Raw genomic sequence first — 20,770 nt, 5'->3', positions numbered from 1 at the left:
GCTTCATCTCGTCATATATGCATACCTAAGTAGTTTACCACTCGTGATTAGTTTTAGTCTGGAATTGTTAAAGAGTCTGAAAATTAACATGCATTAGTACGGGGCTAAATGGCTTGGCATTTTAACGCGCACTTTATAGTTATTTTATTTCAAAACTGAGCGAAATTCCGGTAAATCTTCCACTGTACTGTAAGAGCTTCATGCCATCTTATTGTTTCGCATACACAACTTATTCATGAATTCCACGGTTATATATTAGGATTCGGTGCAATTCCTGCTGAATAATTCTGGATGACTCGTTATTTAGTTTAGTGTGCCGATCTCAGGTGACATATGTGTACTCGGGCCTGATCCAGAGTCTAAGAGAAATTTTCATGAAGGCTTCCAAAGTTGCACTTCAGAAAGCTAGGCTAGCGAAATGAGGTGCCCATATTAGGCACTGTTTTATTGCTGGGTGCACAAACCCCACAAAAATGACTGCTGAATAAGCATTGATGTATTGTTGGACAATTGTTGAAACAACGGACTTCAACAAGTTTTCAAAAGCAATTGAGTTCACTAAAAACTTGCGCAACAATATTTGCGTTGTGTGTTTTCAATAAATTATTCATCGCGTAAATTGTGTTGATTTTTGTGTGGCAGATGAGTCCAGTATAATTACGACTCGCATATGAAAACATTCCAAAAATTTAGTGCGAAGCGTTCCAGCCTCATTCTTATCACTCTGTGGCAGGTAGGTTCTTTCACCTTGCTTTCATTAAAGCAAATAAATGTGTGACTGACGGGTTGGCATCGAACGTCGGCTGTTGAGCCCGGTGCTCTAACCATTAGGCCACGAGCTCGCGCATGCTCCTCTTGTTTGAAAGCCAGTAAGCTCTGAAATGCTTGGCGCGTGTGCCGCGTGCCTCTTCCTCGTGCTGTGGCTACAGCTGGCGCTTTGAAGCGCCTATCTCCGAGAGCGCCTCACTTTCGTTGTCGTTTTCGCTGCGTAAAAACTGCGACGTTATACTAGGTTTATGACCACCCAAGTTCATAACGATTTGATGTTTCTTCGCCGGTGTACAAATGCCACCGTCGTTTTAACATATGCTACATGACATAGCTATTGGTACGACCCTAAATGAGCACGTTTAGGGGAGCAGAACAATGCGAAATTCACTTGCAAACACGGTGACTACGTGCATGTCTAATTCCACAAAAGTAGACAAGGCGGCAGCGCGGCCGGCGATAAGACAGGCGCCGACACGCGACGACGCTACCTTCGAGCATCGGACGCTCTGTGGGAACCGTAGGATGGAAGCGCGCACACGCTGCCAACATACACGTGAGAGGTCTTTGAATTTCCTGCTACGAATCCTCTGTCTGGAAAGCAAATATGGTTTTTTTTTACCCAACGGCCGTCGTACTAGAGATCAAACGAACGCGCTTTGATGTCGCGGCGCGTAGCCCCTATAACCATTGACTTAAAATAGCTTCAGAGTCAGCAACAGGCGCAACAGTATCGCAGCCAATCGCTGTATCTGTGTCTGCTCCTCACTCTCGCCTTGCAAGAAACATGCGATTTATTTGAGCCTCGCCGAACTGTCGTCCTCTCGCCTTCCAAGCCTGCAGGTCTCGTATGTTCAGTTAAATAGAAGACCAAAGGGAAATGAAAGATATACAGGGGATTGACTCTCATCATACCTGTCAGCTCGTCAACTGCAAACGCGCTATAAGCTTTTTTGGTTGTGTTACTTTCGTAAAAATAACCAAATTAGTAATTAATTTTATTTCTAGGTAGCGCTACAAACGGCAAGGTTGCGTTCGGGTGTGTGCGTTAGCGCACACGGTTGTAACCATTGTAGCGTCGTTTTGCGCACAGTGTTGCAATAGTACACATGGTTAGCGCTAGTTTCGCAGGGGCATTTTTTGGTAGTAGTAATTATTGTTTAAGCTACGATTTAGGTTGTCCTTAAATATTTATAAAAGTTAGTAATTAAAAATTACTGCTATATAACTAGCGATTTTTCAGTGCGGTTATTTTGTATTTGAAATGTTTTTATAACTCCATACGATGGTGAAGCTGTGAACAGCTTTCGGACTCAGTTACTTGGTTGCAGGTGTGCTGTGGGTCACGCCTCGCGGTTTTTGATGAAAGTATTTTTTTTCTTTTCGGACATCATGACGCACAGTTTAGTGAAATACTTTAACGACGACAAGTGGGGGTTTATCCGTTGACGTCATTGACTGACCCAGCTACTAGTCTTCGACTAATTTGCGAGCCTGGCTTTTTTGATGAGTTGCGCGGCAGAGGCTATGATGTCTGTTGGAGAGAAGGCACCACGAAAATGTCGCAGCCGAACTTCTGCACATAGGTAAGTAATCTCGTTTTCTTGAGCGCGTAGCCTTTCTTTTTCTATTTTGACATTGACAAGCGTGAAATGTTAAGCACGCCATTCAATTTCTTCTGGCAAACCACATAACCGGAGCGAAAGTGCGCGATGGTAACGGTCGCTGCCGCAGCCACTTCGTTTGAAACAATGATAGGCGAAGAGGCAGCGGCGCCCCACGTGCGTAAAACTGCATTGCTTCATTTGTTCCTGTCAAATAACGTTTCCTTAATTTGTATGAGAGAACACTGAAAGGCGCGCTGCCTTTCAAGGTATTTAGCCACGCATTAAGAGCTTAGAAAATCCGCCACAAGTAATTGTGCAGCAGGTGTGCAGCGGTGCTTCGCTTGTACCACACTCATACCGGAAGGCCGTATTGCACTTCACGCTTACGCATTTCGTAACTATGGCGGCCGCTGTGGCATTTTGGGGCTCGAGGTCGTGGATACGATCCCTGCAGCGGCCGCATTCCAAAGGAGCGGAATGCAAAAACTCTCGTGCATTGTGCATTGCATGCACGCAAAAAATTTCGAGGCAGTCAAAATTAATACGCAGTCCCCAACTACCACCTGCGTCATATCGTTGGTTTGGCACGTAGGACATCAGAATTATTTTTTTTATTCCATAGTGGCTCATCCCCAGCAAAAAGGTGATCACACTAACCTTACGGTTAGTGTGATCACCTTTTTTGCTGTAGCCGTTAAGCGCACCGTGATTTAGGTTGCGGCTAATGATGCGGCACATCGCAATATATGTTTCACCTCTTCGGGCTTTGCAGAGAACGGCCAAACGATAAGTCGCAGCTTTCGCGCGGGGGCTGTACACGGATACACAGCGTAAATGAACAAAGGCGCGGTGAAGACGTCGGCAGAGAACACATCCGCCGACAGGCTCGCCTTATCGCCTATCAGAGCAAAAACTATCGCAGTAAGCATCTGTATCTAGCGCGGCGCGTGACCGTTGAAAGCGTACTGTAGAATTTTAATTGGCGATAACGGAAACATGCCACCGTTCTCTGCTGCCTCTTTGAGTTGGACCGAACCGAATGTGCGTTGCTTGCAGAAGCGAAAGGAGCTCCAATTGGCGCGTTGTCGCCTCGAGCTAAGCATCGCACTCGAGCACCGTTTGCGCGGTGAACAATGACGCGTGCACGAGGCTAGATCGCTGCGCGGACGCTGCCGCGCGAAACACGTAAGGGCGTGTACGCGACATTTTTTTATATTTGGGGGCTTCCTCTTTGGACAGGATACCGATAGCTGGCGGCCCGTGTGACTGAGTTGCAGAAGTGCTGTCATCGGTCATGTCTGCCTATCAGAAAAGAGCACCTACAGATTACACATGTGAAAGTGCACTGAAAGAATTGTTGACAATGATAGATGTCATGGCGGCAGTTATACGGACGTTGTTGTTTAAAAAATGGGCATTCACAGGTCCATAGGTTCACTGATCACCATAATTCCATTCCCTTATCACCGCTGGAAGGTGAGATCTGGACCATTCCCACTGCTGTAGTTGTTGAGCGGATCCATATGATTCTTCAGATTCCAGTAAATGAAAAATTTTCTCTACAACGATCTGGTGTTTGCGCATCCATGCCTAGTAACTAAAATATATTTTGGAAGTCCTAGCAACGTTAGAAATAATGATTCGCGCTATTTTTATGCAGAACAAACATGCTTGTTGCGATGTTCTCTTCAGCGTGCTGTTCTTTGTAATGTTACATCTGCGGTTTCTGAAAGAAGCCGTTTCTAAATTTTGGTTTCGGCCAAACTGTTTATGCCAATGTACAGTCATAACTTTAACATTAGTCCTTCAAGAAGAATGTTTTGAGCACACGCATCGTAGAACATTTGATTGTTCCGCTTAGACCAAATGCCTCGTCAATACAGTACCGATATTTTAGAAGCTATATTTCACCAGCACTTACGAAATATGCGTGCTGTGTGTGGTTTTGCGTGCCAAAACGATGATACGATGACGAGGCACACTACGTTTCTAGGAAGTGTCTTAACGCTGCCTTGAAATGTTGTCTTGCTCGTCAGATAGCATGAACAAATATGTAATAACGATGTACAGTGTTAAATGGCACAATGGCCAGGTATGGACAAAGAGCGCCAAAAAGTGGCATTGAGTGATTGATCGATGAAAAACGTTAAGAAGACGTATCGCTGCTATATAAGTGGCCTGTAACTTTTCGGTGCACTAAAGCATAAAACATGTAATCGCAATAAAACTATGGCAATGACTATAGTGAGGTGTGCTGTGTATATAAACGACACATAAACTGAAAACGCTGTATTAAATTTCAAAGCAGCACTACAGCCTCCCCAGGAACCTCGTGCGCAAAAGCCTGGAATCGTGCTTTGTTGATGTTAATGTCGTAGCATAAGCCTCCATTAAGAGGCTGTACTACGGAACGCTCAGGTGTATATCAAGTACACGCCCATCCTTTAAATTTTCTAGCACTGATTTCATGTCAAAGAGCGGGTCTTTCCCAAGAAATAAAAAATGCCGCGTTTGATAGAATAGATTGTGTACAGACTAAAAGAATGTTCTTTTATTTTTGCTCTTCTACTTTAAGACATTCAAGCAAAACGTGCAGCTCAGTTAGCATCTCGACACATTTCCCACAGATAAGAGGATCACTGTTTGTTGAGAGATGGCAGTGAGTGCCATACATGTGGCGTATTCAAAGTATACACAACCTGACCTCTGTTCATCGTGGTTTTTGTTGTAGGAGCTGGCCAACTTCCTATGTGTGGCTTTATTAAATAAAGCACGTTTGAGTTGTTTGTCTCCCATATGCATTGCCAGAAGCAGCTGACGTTGTTGTGTAGGAATGGTTTAAAGCTATCTTAAAGATAGTGATGGAAAGGCCATCATCATTTGATCCTATTAATGTAGCCAGATTCTTTGCAAGCATGTTGCCTTCAAGGCCGCTATGTCAAGGAACCCAGGAATTTATGATACGTTGAGCTATACAAGCTTTGAATATAGCCGGTTAGAGCTCTGTAATTACAGGATTCTTATGTTTCTGTAGCAACGATAAATCTTTTACTACGTTTCAAGATTCACTACTAATAACTGCCTTGTGATGCCCAATCTTCTTGACTTACTTTAAAGCCAAGTGTCCTCAGGCGCAAAAATACGTGTCTCCGCGTGCAAAATAACAGACTCCGTGAACGATGGTTCCATTGCCACACAAGAAACACCGGCATGCGACTTTGATGCATCCGTGTCAAATACTGTGCACGGGTATTTTGCCTGAATTTCTAGCAATTCCATTCGGATGTGTGTGTCGGGGCCTCACTTTGTAACTTCTAAAAAAGATAATTAAGTCACAATTTATGTGCTGCCGCTGCCAAATGCCAATTAGTTGATTGGATCCATTAGGTGATGTTCGAGGAGTGAGACACTCATTTCGTCATTAAGGATCCTCACCCACAGAGAGAAGGGCTTTCTCAATGTATGTTGGTTGTAGAACGACGTCGCACTGGTCATATCTTTTATGGCTGAATAAGTTGGATATTCATTGTTCGCATGTATTTTCAGAAAATACATGTAACTGGAGTATAACCTTTGAATATCCGAGTGACCATTCATTAAATCCTACGTACACGCTCCCTACAGGAATTGCTCTGAAGGCACCGGTAGCCAAGCGTGTACTTAAATGGTGAACAGGGTCAAGCATCTTCAAGGCGCTTGCACTGGCAGATACATACGCTATGGCTCCATAGTCTAAGTGCGTAGGTATGGGACGTTTGTGCAGGTTCATGAAGCACTTCCTGTCGGTGTCCCATGTTGCATGAGATAAAATTTTAAGGCCATTTCGTTTTAGACGCTTGTCCTTGAGGTGCTTTACGAGCGGAATGAAGGTTAGTTTCAAGTCTAATATGACGTCCAAAAATGGGTGTTGTGTGGTAACTGTTATGTGCTGTATTCTGCTTAAAGTCGTTTTCATATTCATATTTACGCATATTCTTCAAACCGAGCTTAACATCTCGCTCACAGATTGCAAGGTTAAATTATTGGAATCGTAACTTCACGTAATCTACGTACACCGCATAAAACGTACTCTGCAGCATTGATGAGTGCAATAAATTCACTTTCTCGATAAAAAGAGTACAGCCTAATGCCCCACCTTGCGGTACTCCAGTAGCATGTCTAAATGCATTGGATAGAGCATTTCCAACTCTAACACGATATATATGATGTGACAAGTACCTTCCAATTACATTAGGCACATTGATTGCCTCGAATACCCATTTCTGGGAGCTCTCGTAAAATGGCACATCGCCAAGTGGTGTCATGTGCCTTTCTCATGCCGATAAAAACAAAAAGAAAGAACTACTTGTGCAAAAAGCATTGCGAATGTTTGCCTAAATGCTCACAAGATGGTGTGTAGTCGACCGCTCCTCTCTGATACCGGACTAATAAGGGTCAAGTATTCTGTTCAATTCAAAGAAATGTAAAAAACAACGATAAATTATTTTCTTGAACAGTTTGCGTAAGCAACTTATGAGCGCTATTGGACGGCAGGTTTAAACGTTGAATCGGTCTTCACACTGTTTCAGGACCGGGAATACGATATCTTCTTTGAACCCAATGAACCCATTTCTTACATGGCTGACAGCTTGTTTTCGTGATGAACTTTGTTATACTGTCAAAAATAAAAGCGGTAAACTGTGCTAAGGCGCGATTTGGTAAAATTGCATATGAAATCTCATGTTAAGTAAGTAAATTCTTTAAAACGCTTGCAATCAGCCGAGTCGTGTTTCCAGCAAGGAACATGCGCATAATTGTCGTCCTGCGTAAGCTTAGAATCACCGGGAGCTGGTCCCTTCATAAAGCATTTTCTTATTAAGTTCCATTGTAAGACAGCATGAAGCAAGGTAGATTTAGGCGCTAGCTATATCTGGGAATATGAATTACGTGCAGTATTACAGTGATTTTCTCTTTCCTATTCAATAAGCACACACCAGACATCAGAAAAAAAAAACATTTCTGTGATTGGACCGCTCGAATCACTAAGGGAGTCTCCTCATATACAGTTAGGAGTATTAAAGTAAAAAACGACAAGAAATGGTTCAGGACGCTGGTAAACAAGGCCATACGATTCTGTTCTGCTGTAGTAATAGCTCGGAGGTATGTAGATGGAGCAGACGGCAGCAAATGTATTAAACGGAATTTCTCGCACTACAACTGCCTCCACGGACGTCTCTAGGAGCAGGTGTCGGTGAGCAACACTCTTGTCAACGACCATGGCTACACCGCCACATGAAGCGTGGGCCTCGTTATGATATTTGCGAAAAATGGCATATGGCCGGAGAAAATTTGTCTGTGCAGGCTTGAAATGTTTCCGGAGCACACAACTCATTCGGATTAAGTTTGCGTAAGCGTTCTTTAATGTGGTCAAATTCGTTGAGGAGATTGCTTCCATTCCACTGCAGAATTTGTGTATACATTCTGAAAGGGTGTTATGCTGTGTGTTGAGGAAAGGGGCCGTTAGCTCACAGGCCCTTTCGGGCGCCGTGATGCGCGGTTTGTTTTTGGAGCGGTCTAGTGAATCCCGCCGCGTCTAGTGCTGATTGCGCCGAGTGTCAGGAAGATATGTCCTGCGCGACATATATCTCATATATATATATATATATATATATATATATATATATATATATATATATATATATATATATATATATATATATATATATATATTGCGGGCGTGGGATGGAGGTCACGAATATATGACGTGATCACAAAGAATATTGAGAATTGTCTACCAACGTACCTACAAGACACGTCCATTACTGACGACATCAGTTGGTCTGTTTTACGATGTCGCCTTCCAGTCCAAAAATATTTCTAGTCCATGTAGGCTTCCTTAAAATTAGTTTGCAAGAAAGGTCAGTAATAATTGATGCTTTCATGAGCTATATTTCTCGTAATATTTCTCGCAAAATTTTGCGCTGTACTCGTTTATCAGCAACGAGAGGCCAGGCTCCTTTCGTACACGCCGAAGCTGCTTCTAAACATCCGCCACTAACGGTGGTGGTGCAGCGGTGGCGTAGAGGTAGAACACCCGCCTCACGTGCAAGAGGTCCGTGGTTCGAATCCCGGTGCCGGCAATTTTCCACCGGATTAAAAAAAAAAATCCGCGTGTTGATAAAATTGCACAAACAAGGCCTGGAGTGTGGCCTGATCCCGGTGACCAGAACCGGTAACGCACTCCCTCACCAGAGCAGGATTGGCCACCCTGGTGGAGTACTTGGCCACAACCTCCTATATGAAGACAACAATCAAACCCCGGCCCTCAGTCCCCAGCAGCGGCGAAGCAACTGACCATGGCGGTGGTCAGACCTGCGACGCAGCAGAGGGTGCTAAGAATCACTGGCACGGGCAGGCCGCCATTGGAATATGAACCTGGCAACGTTTAACGCTAGAACGTTATCTAGTGAGGCGAGTCTAGAAGTGCTATTGGAGGAATTAGAGGGCAGTAAATGGGATATCATAGGGCTCAGTGAAGTTAGAAGGCCAAAAGAAGCCTATACAGTGCTAAAAAGCGGGCACGTCCTGTGCTACCGGGGCTTAGCGGAGAGAAGAGAACTAGGAGTCAGATTCCTGATTAATAAGAATATAGCTGGTAACATACAGGAATTCTACAGCATTAACGAGAGGGTGGCAGGTCTTGTTGTGAAACTTAACAAGAGGTACAAAATGAAGATTGTACAGGTCTACGCCCCTACATCCAGTCATGATGACTAGGAAATCGAAAGCTTCTATGAAGACGTGGAATCGGCGATGGGTAGAGTCAAAACTAAATACACTACACTAATGGGCGACTTTAATGCCAAGGTAGGCAAGAAGCAGGCTGGAGACAAGGCAGTGGGGGAATATGGCATAGGCACTAGGAATAACAGGGGAGAGTCATTAGTGGAGTTTGCGGAACAGAATGATATGAGGATAATGAATACCTTCTTCCGCAAGCGGGATAGCCGAAAGTGGACGTGGAGGAGCCCGAACAGCGAGACTAGAAATGAAATAGATTTGATACTCTGCGCTAACCCCGGCATCATACAAGATGTAGGCGTGCTCGGCAAGGTGCGCTGCAGTGACCACAGGATGGTAAGAACTCGAATTAGCCTAGACCTGAGAAGGGAACGGAAGAAACTGGTACATAAGAAGCTGATTAATGAGTTAGCGGTAAGAGGGAAAGTAGAGGCATTCCAGATCAAGCTACAGAACAGGTATTCGGCTTTAACTCAGGAAGAGGACCTTAGTGTTGAAGCAATGAACGACAATCTTGTGGGCATCATTAAGAAGTGTGCAATGGAAGTCGGTGGTAACTCCATCAGGCAGGATACCAGCAAACTATCGCAGGAGACGAAAGATCTGATCAAGAAACGCCAATGTATGAAAGCCTCTAACCCTACAGCTAGAATAGAACTGGCAGAACTTTCGAAGTTAATCAACAAGCCTAAGACAGCTGACATAAGGAAGTATAATATGGATAGAATCGAACATGCTCTCAGGAACGGAGGAAGCCTAAAAACAGTGAAGAAGAAACTAGGAATTGGCAAGAATCAGATGTATGTGCTAAGAGACAAAGCCGGCAACATCATTACTAATATGGATGAGATAGTTCAAGTGGCTGAGGAGTTCTATAGAGATTTATACAGTACCAGTGCCACCCAAGACGATAATGGAAAAGAAAATAGTCTAGAGGAATTCGAAATCCCAAAGGTAACGCCGGAGGAAGTAAAGAAAGCCTTGGGAGATATGCAAAGGGGAAGGCAGCTGGGGAGGATCAGGTAACAGCAGATTTGTTCAAGGATGGTGGACAGATTGTTCTAGTGAAACTGGCCACCCTGTATACGCAATGCCTCATGACCTCGAACGTACCGGAATCTTGGAAGAACGCTAACATAATCCTAATCCATAAGAAAGGGGACGCCAAGGACTTGAAAAATTATAGACCGATCAGCTTACTGTCCGTCGCCTACAAAGTATTTACTAAGGTAATCGCAAATAGAATCAGGAACACCTTAGACTTCTGTCAACGAAAGGACCAGGCAGGATTCCGTAAAGGCTACTCAGCAAGAGATCATATTCACACTATCAATCAAGTGGTAGAGAAATGTGCAGAATATAACCAACCTTTATATATAGCTTTCATTGATTACGAGAAACCGTTTGATTCTGTCAAAACCTCTTTATTCATGGAGTCATTACGGAATTAGGGTGTAGACGAGCAGTATGTAAAAATACTGAAAGATATCTATAGCGGCTCCACAGCCACCGTAGTCCTCCATAAAGCAAGCAACAAAATCCCAATAAAGAAAGGCGTCAGGCAGGGAGATACGATCTCTCCAATGCTATTCACAGCATGTTTACAGGAGGTATTCAGAGACCTGGATTGGGAAGAATTGGGGATAAAAGCTAATGGAGAGTACCTTAGTAACTTGCGATTCGCTGATGACATTGCCTTGCTTAGTAACTTAGGGGAACAATTGCAATGCATGCTCACTGACCTGGAGAGACAAAGCAGAAGAGTGGGTCTAAAAATTAATCTGCAGAAAACTAAAGTAATGTTTAACAGTCTCGGAAGAGAGCAGCAATTTGCAATAGGCAGCGAGGCACTGGAAGTCGTAAGGGAATACATCTACTTAGGGCAGGTAGTGACGGCGGATCCGGATCATGAGACGGAAATAATCAGAAGAGTATGAATGGGCTGGGGTGCGTGTGGCAGGAATTCTCAGATCATGAACAGCAGGTTGCCATTATCCCTCAAGAGAAAAGTATATAATAGCTGTGTCTTACCAGTACTCACTTACGGGGCAGAAACCTGGAGGCTTGCGAAAAAGGTTCTATTCAAATTGAGGACGACGCAACGAGCTATGGAAAGAAGAATGATAGGTGTAACGTTAAGGGATAAGAAAAGAGCAGATTCGGTGAGGGAACAAACGCGAGTTAATGACATCTTAGTTGAAATCAAGAAAAAGAAATGGGCTTGGGCAGGACGTGTAATGAGGAGGGAAGATAACCGATGGTCATTAAGGGTTACGCACTGGATGCCAAGGGAAGGGAAGTGTTGCAGGGGGCGGCAGAAGGTTAGGTGGGCGGATGAGATTAAGAAGTTTGCAGGGACGGCATGGCCACAATTAGTACATGAGCGGGGTTGTTGGAGAAGTATGGGAGAGGCCTTTGCCCTGCAGTGGGCGTAACCAGGCTGATGATGAAAGCTGCTTCTAAATATCCGCCACTAGCCCCGGCCGGCTAGTCATCTATCGCCTATCATGCTCATTCGCGATGGAGTGAGAGATTGCCCACAAGTGTTCCGAACATTGCGGCTAGCTCACCGCCCGATTGAAGCCGTAGAAATGGCCATAAACCCGACGACTACCTTGCAGCTGTTGCCCAACATAAAGCCAGCTCATGTTCGACGCTCGCCAACGCATTGATGAATGATCACATTTTCAATGTGAACAATGGACACTCTTATATTTCTAGAACCCCTTGTTCATTCAGAAATTAGAGTTAACTCGAGACAACAGCAGATATTAAAGCGTTGGAAACGTCAATGTCGACCACTCTGTTTCGTTTATAATAAATGTAAAAAATAATGGGGTTTATAATAATGCGTTGGAAACGTCAACGTTGACCACTCTGTTTCGTTTATAATAAATGTAAAAAATAATGGGGTTTATAATAATGCGTTGGAAACGTCAACGTTGACCACTCTGTTTCGTTTATAATAAATGTAAAAAATAATGGGGTTTTACGTGCCAAAAGCACTATCTCATTATGAGGCATGTCGTAGTTGGGGACTCTGGAGCAATTTATACCATCTGCGGTTCTTTAAAGCACACTTTAAGAGGACACTTTAGCTCAGGTCCAACTCCGACGCTTTTCTGAGATAACCCCTGGACGCATTTACTGAAATTTCTTGCATTTGAGATAGAAAGTCAAATCCTAGTGACTGTTGCATGCGGAATTTCTATTAGGGGCTTGAATATTATCAAAGATATGTTCAAAAATTCGAAACATCGAAAAAAACATAGAAGCACGAAGCTTGCACATTAATAGCTCTGCATAAAGAATACATATCTCAGTTCTGTGAACTGCGCCTATTAGTACATTCAAAGAGGATGAATTTGATGTGCAAATTTTTATGTTACGTGAATTCATTACGTAGTGTACTAATGTTCTGCAACAGCCACCTTTTTATATTACTAAGTTTGTTGGAAATCATGCGTAACTTATCAATTTTGTCCACCTTAGAAGTACTATTAAGTAGATGCATTTCAGATAAATGTGATATCATTTTTCATTGCTGAGTGGAACAGGTGTCAACTTGATGAATTAATTTTCTGGCAATTTGCAATTTTTGCCAATTTTTATTCAAGAATTGACGACTTAAGCAGAAATTTCGAAACAAACACTCACTAGAATTTAAGCTTTTAATTTAAATGCAACAAATCTCTTCAAATTCGGTGCAGCGGCTGCGAACAACAACGAATTCTTCTTTTACATGCATTTAGATAGGGGCAGGCGAGCTAGAGCTTCCTCTTAATTTAAGCACACGGGTGTTTTCGCACCTATCGAAATGCGGCCTACATGGCCGGGATTTGGTACCTCGATCTCGTGGTTAGCAGCGCAACATCAAAGCCATTAAGCAACCATTGGCTGTTTAAGAAATATAAGAACATCTAATTTACGGCTGTGTAGATCATTTAACACTTTCACCAGTCTTTAACCAATATTTAGTGGCTTTTACCCAATGGACCCAACAATTTCTATCAGGTCATTCACCCGCCGTGGTTGCTCAGTGGCTATGGTGTTGGGCTGCTGAGCATGAGGTCACGGGATCGAATCCCGGCTACGGCGGCCGCATTTCGATGGGGGCGAAATGCGAAAACACGCGTGTACTTAGATTTAGGTGCACGTTAAAGAACCACAGGTGGTCAAAATTTCCGGAGTCCTTCACTACGGCGTGACTCATAATCAGAAAGTGGTTTTGGCACGTAAAACCCCAAATATTATTATTATTATCGGATCACTAACGGTCCTGTCCCCTATTCTAACTGCTGAAATGAGGGTGTGGTAGCATGAATTATGGCGGTGACAAATGAAAGCTAAAAATGCATATAACGCTTAAAATGACTTTTACAAAAAGAGAGATATCCCTACTTTCATCGCGACAGCAATCATAACGACAAGCGCATTTCTGCTGTCGGCGTCGCTGTGAGGTTCCGTATAAAGTCAAAGGGCGATAACACCGTCAGCACGCGCAGTGTAGTGTATGTACGAGTTAAAGCACGTGAAAGGAGCCAATGATCGTGGCCTAATCTGGCGTTAGCGAGGGAGGACGGCGCAGAGCAAAGGCGCCGTCTTCCGCTTTGTGAAAGGCCGTGGAGGATGGTAGGGAGGGAGGGAGAGAGGGGGCGACGGCGTTGTGCTCCGGAAGCAACGGCGTATTTCGCACAGGGCGTAAGGGGAACTGACGCTCGCGGCTCAATCTCGTCCGCGAGAGCGATGAAAGTGGGAGGCAGAGCGGGAGGGAGGGAGCCGGGTGTCACCTTCGAATCCGCCAACAATTCTGTGCTTTGCAATGCAGCGCATGGCCGCGCTCACCTTATCTTGAAAGGAATCTGCACACGCCTTATACCTTTGTGCGCGCCGTATTCTCGCCGCTCTTGCGTTGAAGCGATAGACAAAGGTTGCTCGCCGCTGCTGCTGCGCTTGCTACCACCAGCGTTTTGACAGCCTGTGTCCGCGCTCATCGAGTGGGATGTGCTCATGTTTGCTTGCGCGCTTACACCACGCTCGTTAATTCACTTATTAGGCTAATACATCCAAGTTTGCACGGCTCATAAAACTACCATCCTTACTTTGTACACCTGTGTACTAATTTCATATCTCAATCGATGCGTGGTCTTTCGGGCGAGACTGTGACTTTTATTGGAATGGCAATTATTACACACTCCAGGCGAATTTCTGCCGTCGACATCCGTAAATAGTCAAAGGGCGATAAAGCTATCGCCATGCACCGTATGCTGTATGTGCGAGTGAAATCTTGCGAGGATGAGCCGGCGAACGCGGCACAATTTCGCCAGAGCGAGCGGGGAAGTTGGAAGCGCACCTCTAATTTTGCGCACAGGCCACGGGTTTGAGGGAGGCGGGCGTTCTTCTCTGGCGGCTGCTGCTGACGGCAATGCCGTGATGACGCCCTATCTTAAAAGTGATCAGCGATGTGGCCAAAGTAGGTGCCCGGGCGGGCCTTATCTTCCGAGAGTTTTGCGATGTTTGCCGAGTGCGCGTAGTGCCTGTAGCTTCGTATGCGATGTGCTTTAGTCCTTTAGTTCGCGCTGAAGGGAGATATGGACGAAGGTCAATTCGCTTGCTGCTGCCACGATTCCTCACTCCACCATTTTGAGAGCGAGTTTTCGCGCTCATCGAGCGAGGTGTGTTCATGCTTACGTGCGCGCGCGTGACGCCGTGCTTCTTAATTTATTTAAGATACGTTGGCAGGATAGTTGGTTTGAATGCATGATAGACTTTGTAAGCGCGACGGAACAAGGCCGTAAAGCAGACACACGGAGAAAGCGTTGTTTGTGTATAGTCGCGCTTACACATAATATCGTTGTTAATTTATTTAGCGTGAGAATGTTTACAAGTTCATACAGCGCATAAAAGAAGTATTCTTATTTCGTACACCTATCCACTAATTTGTGATCCCAGTCGGTGCTTCGCCTCTTGGGCGAAATTACTCTTTTTCGAATACAATTGCAATGGTGTTTACTAGCAAGAGCCTTGCACAACAAATAATTAAGGGTTCTTGGCTCAAGCATATGGTCTTGGTTCAGGGTGGATCATTATTAGGTTATAGAAATTTTGACAATAGCCTGTTGCAAATGACGTAATTCTAGTCCTGCAGCTGAATTGTTCGGAGGCGCAATTACTTGCAGAAGAAATTGAAACGCATGTTAGATAATTAGCAAACTTTCAGCAATTATTTTTGGAAACAATTACTTTAGCACATGTATTGCAATGTATTAATTGTAGCCGGTGTGTTTTCAAGGTGTGGAAACATAACATTATTTTCCAGAATGACGCAAGTTCGGAGATCATCATCATCATCACAATCGTCAACCTGGTTATGCCCAATTCAGGGCAAAGGCCTCTCCCATACTTCTACAACTAGCCCGGTCATGTACTAATTGTGGCCATGTTGTCCCTGCAAACTTCTTAATCTCATCCACCGACCCAACTTTCGGCCGCCCCCTGCTGCGCTACCCTTCCCTTGGAATCCAGTCCGTAATCGCTTAATGATCGTCGGTTATCTTCCCTTGTCATTACATGTACTGCCCGTTCCCATTTCTTTTTCTTGATTTCAACTAAGATGTCATTAACTCCGTTTCTTCCCTCACGTAATCTGCTCTTTTCTTATCCCTTAACGTTACACCCATCATTCTTCTTTCCATAGCTCCTTGCGTCGTCCTCAATTTAAGTAGAACCCTTTTCGTAAGCCTCCAGGTTTCTGCCCCGTAGGTGAGTACTGGTAATACAGAGCTATTATACACTTTTCTCTTGAGGGATAATGACAACCTGCTGTTCATGATCTGAGAATGCCTGCCATACGCACCCCAGCCCGTTCTTATTCTTCTGATTATTTCAGTCTTACGATCCAGACCCGCGGTCACTACCTCTCCTAAGTAGATGTATGCCCTTACCACTTCCAGTGCCTCACTACCTATATTGAACTGCTCTTCTCTACCGAGAAGGTTGAACATTACTTTAGTTTTCTGCAGAATAATTTTTAGACCCACCCTTTTGCTTTGCCTCTCCAAATCAGTGAGCATGCATTGCAACGGGTCCCCTGAGTTACTAAGCAAGGCAATATCATCAGCGAATCGCAAGTTACTAAGGTATTCTCCACTAACTCTTATCCCCAATTTTCCTCAATCCAGGTCTCTGAATACCTCCTGTAAACACGCTATGAATAGCATTGGAGAGATGGCATCTCCTTGCCTGACGCCTTTCTTTATTGGGATTTTTTTGCTTTAATTATGGAGGACTACGGTGGCTGTGGTGCCGCTATAGATATCTTGCAGTATTTTTACATAAGCCACGTTTACATGAATGCGACAGTGTCGCATCGCATCGCATCGCATTTCTAGCGCATCGCATACATGCAAACAGCGGTAATGCGCTAGGAAGGCGCATCGCATTAATGCGCCAGGCGAGGGTAGATTTACGGACGCCAGTCGACTCTCGTGGAGCATGTAAACGCAGCATTGTCGCATTAGGAATTATGGGAAGGAATTAGCTGCGGGACTGCCACGCTGGTGAAAAAAAAAAGAACAGCAACGCCCGAATCAGAAGCAAAATGGCGTCCCCCCGGCAATTTCGTTCGCCGCAGCGAGCTCTACGCGAACTTATTTCTCCGCAGAGGAAACCGCTGCTTTCCATGCCATTATATCAGAATTAAATATAGGTGAGCTGCTAGATTCGCGCCACCAACGAAATCAAGTCCACTTCGCAAAGGTACAACAAGAAATGGCTTTAATTGGATATTGTCGGACTTGGCAACGACTGCGTACGCATTGGAAGAATGTAAAGGGGAAATACAACAAGGTAAGTTGTCTTACTGAGCTCACTGATTTTCTGAAAGGCTTTGCCAGACTTACACTCATGTTTCGAAAAATATTTCTTTTCTCGCTAGGAAAGAGAGCTACAAATGTTGAGCGGCGCGGTGCCATCGAAATGGAGGTGGTACAAAGAATTAGGTGCCATTCTGTGCCACCGTGCTATGGTGGAGGCCCATCACTATGGCCTCGACATTGACGCTGTCAGTGTCGCCGGCGATGACAACACAGGGAAAACAAGCGGAACGACTTTTTATTTCTCCAGTGTCCAATTGCCCAGCTCGGTTCTCGGACGTCGTTTTCGAAGCAGCACGCCATTTTAAGCTAATGCATGAGCAGTCGATGAAGGCTGCCAAGGCAAAATTCCTACACACATGCTATATATATATATATATATATATATATATATATATATATATATATATATATATACATACATAGCGATGGTGAGCGCACGACCTACTTCCAGTTTAAAGCGAGTGTGGGCACAAGCGCACCGAGTGTGCAAATGTTAGCTGTGAACCAGTACCAACAACTAGTAAAGAGCTGCATTCTCCGGATGAAACAAATTCTCCTGTTGAAATTGTGATCTCCGATATTTTGGCACTTGAACATTTAGACAAGCCACCAGAGTTTCATGATTTCATTTATTGCAAACACTGAAGACATTTGCATCACTGGCAAACTGGTGTTTTATTGTGCAACTTTAAAGGGGCCACATGTTAAAAAACAGCAGCTAACGGTCAAGCAGCAAAAGCAATGTGTGCATGCATACAATACTTATGTACATGGAAACAGAAACAGAAGAACAAGAAGCAATTAATTATGCTTGTAGCAAAGCATATCGAGAAATTGAGAAAATAAAATGTTGTGAGCAAAGGAGTTGTTTTACACATAAATGAAATGAGCAGATGTATGTTTAACGGTGAGTTATGCAGTGACACCACCATATTTTCAATTCAGGTCAGAGTGATGACGAGAGGGGTTCGCACTTTGAAAGCCTCGCCTCGCCTGGTGGCAGCCAAAGCTCAGAGGTGAGCTCAAGCCGTAAATGGTGTTTTCTTAATGCTACGGTCTATTCTTAGCAATGGAGTAGTGCAGTTCCTACAGGCAGAGGGAACAGAGGACAAATGAGTGTTTATACATGTGCGCATACCACATGGAATGTTTGTATACGTACATGTGATGGCATAACATGGAGCCGCTGATCATGCTGCACTCCGCATTTTCTTTTTCTACGCTAGTCCAGTACCCGTGCAGAACCAAACAAACATTTCGTAAGCTCGCGTCCAACGGCGAATATAGAAATGACATCAGCGGCGTCATACTGCTGCTGTCTTTACACACCCACACATTTGCGTAAGGCACATAGCGGTTCTTCTTGCATAAACACATTGGTTCCCCCGAACGTACTTTGCATAAAGCCAAACAATGCTAGGTAGGAAGCTACGGGCATAATGGTTTTCGTAACATCAATGCGTCGGATCTAATTCACGTATTGTTTTGGATGCAACTCTTTGAAATGGCTTTCCCATGTGATGTAACAGTGCGACCAAAAACAAAGGTTTTTCTATGTTTATGGTGATTACAATGGTGCACCGTTTCTTGCAGCAACCACTGGCTCTACCATGCCACCGGCAAAGCGGGTCAGGACCAGCACCTTGGCACTGCGCGAATTACTAGAACGGCAGCATCAAAGAACAGCTGCACTACTTCAAGAGCAGAATGAAGTTCTGTTTAAGCAGCAGAAAGAGCTGCTGCAGCAGGAAAATGAGAATTTTAAGGATGTGATGGCTGGCATCACAGCATCATTTCTTGAAGGAACTCCAGCGATGATGGCATAATTGGCCAGACAGCCTGTGCCAGCATTTGGCCAGCCTGCAGCACTATTTGGGCAGATGCCATATCCATTTTCACTCAATCAGCAAGAAGGACTTGATGTATTTTCTGCACAGCCTCAGGGTCAAGGCAGTAGCCCAAGTAATGCTGCTAACCAACAGTGAAGTGAGGAAGGTCTACGTTTTGCAAATAAACACTGCTTTTAAAAACCGTGCTGCAAACTGTTTCATTTAAGTGTCTTCAGAACTTCACAAGAAACAATTCACCACGATGCAGACCGAAGTGGAAAGTTCTCAGCCAAGAAATCGCAAAGGAAATCCCGCACTTCACTAACAGAGCTTGTGTGCAGAGGTCTGGTTGAAGGCTGCTGGTAAAGCTCATCCTCAGATGACCTAACATCACTAATCCACGCATCATTCACTGTCTCTCCTCCCTCTTCACAAAAATTGTGCAAAATGCATGCAGCTACTATGACCGTCGGCATGAATTTGTAATTTATGTCAGCTCGCTTCAGTAGCACTCTCCATCGCCCCTTTAGCCTTCCAAAGGCATGCTCCACAACATTGCGGCCGCTACTGTGGTACACATTAAATGATCCCTGCTGAGGTGGCACCTTGCTTCAATGTTCCTGGCAATAGCTCCAGCTTCTGTGGCAGTCGGTATGCTTAGGTATTTCTTCAGGTGATGCTGTACAAGCGATTGGCAGAACATGTATACACAATTTTTGACGCTGCTTTTGTAAACACCAAATTGATTCGCTACCACCCTATATTCACTGAAGCTGGCCATTTTGAAAAGGGCAATAGCCACTCTCTTTTGCACTGGTAGTGGTTGTCGCACGCAATATGTTTTTGGCGACATGAATGGTTTCAAAAGTAGAACAAGTTCATTGAATGAAGCTCGGCTGATTCTAAAATTACCTTTCCTGTCCTCGTCGGTGAACTCTGTTGCCACAATGCGGTCCCACCAGTCATTAGAACGAATCTTCATCCAGACACTTCTCTGCTTCCGTTTTTTTCCCAGCAAAGACCCTATAATAGAGGAGAGAAACCATGAATTATTTCGAAAATAGCTGCTAATGCAAAGCAGCACATAAACAATATAATTATTAAAATGTACACAAACGCCACATGAAGTGCCAAATGTTGCTTGCAATAGTAGTGCAACCAAATGCAGCAGAAGACAGCATTGGGTAATGTGTGTGCTGTGGGACGATGTGAGATAGCAGTGAAATTAAGAACGTTTGAAGCATGAAAAACGTGCTGCTTCCACTGCAGAAGCTGTTGGGATATGAATAAAGAAATCTTGATGTTAACTGCTAACTTCCAGAGTTGACGCATTTATTTTGGTCAGTTCAAATACATGTACAGGCCACACAAATGCGAACATCGTGATGGTGCGCTGCGTAAGAAAGCATCCGTTACTTTTCGCACTAGATGCAAAGCAAAGCAATCACTTTTGTCTTGTTTTGGTTATCGCGCGCAATGATTTTCTACATAGCGCTTCAAAGGCTTCATCCCGTGCGTACAAGCCACAGCGCCGGCAGCGAAAGAAAGCGCTTCTACACTAGGGAATCCGGCGTCAACAGCGAATTCTCCTGCCGCCGGAACTCCCCACTAGACGCTTGTCGCGTCGCCGACACCCACCGCAGCTGCATGGAGCTTTGACAGGCGTTTCTCTCTGCTGCATCTAGTTTTGGTACTCGGTGGGGCAAACTGATGCCCGGCGTTACATGGATGTTTTCGATCGCGAATTTGCGCTAAAGCTCACTCACTCGATCATAATTTCTGGACCGTGTGGCAGCAATTGTTGCCGATCACGACGCGACTGCTATCAAAAGTACTTCGTAACAAACGCCACTCGCCTTCGTATGCTGCTTCGTTTTGGGAGTACTAGCGGGCTTAAATGCTCTCATTA

General features: G+C 44.5%; 1 protein-coding gene across 1 annotated transcript in view; it reads right to left on the bottom strand.

The window, feature by feature from the left end:
- The window catches only part of LOC135911854 (uncharacterized), a 53,357-nt gene that overhangs the window by 32,280 nt on the left and 307 nt on the right, over window positions 1-20,770 (bottom strand). The window contains exon 2 of the mRNA XM_065444187.1: window positions 19,774-19,884. Within this exon, the coding sequence (XP_065300259.1) occupies window positions 19,774-19,884 (111 nt within the window). The remainder of the gene's footprint in view (window positions 1-19,773; window positions 19,885-20,770) is intronic.

Source organism: Dermacentor albipictus, chromosome 10 (genome assembly GCF_038994185.2).
Source record: "Dermacentor albipictus isolate Rhodes 1998 colony chromosome 10, USDA_Dalb.pri_finalv2, whole genome shotgun sequence".
NCBI lineage: Eukaryota > Metazoa > Arthropoda > Arachnida > Ixodida > Ixodidae > Dermacentor > Dermacentor albipictus.
This window is presented reverse-complemented; position numbering and strand designations above follow the sequence as displayed.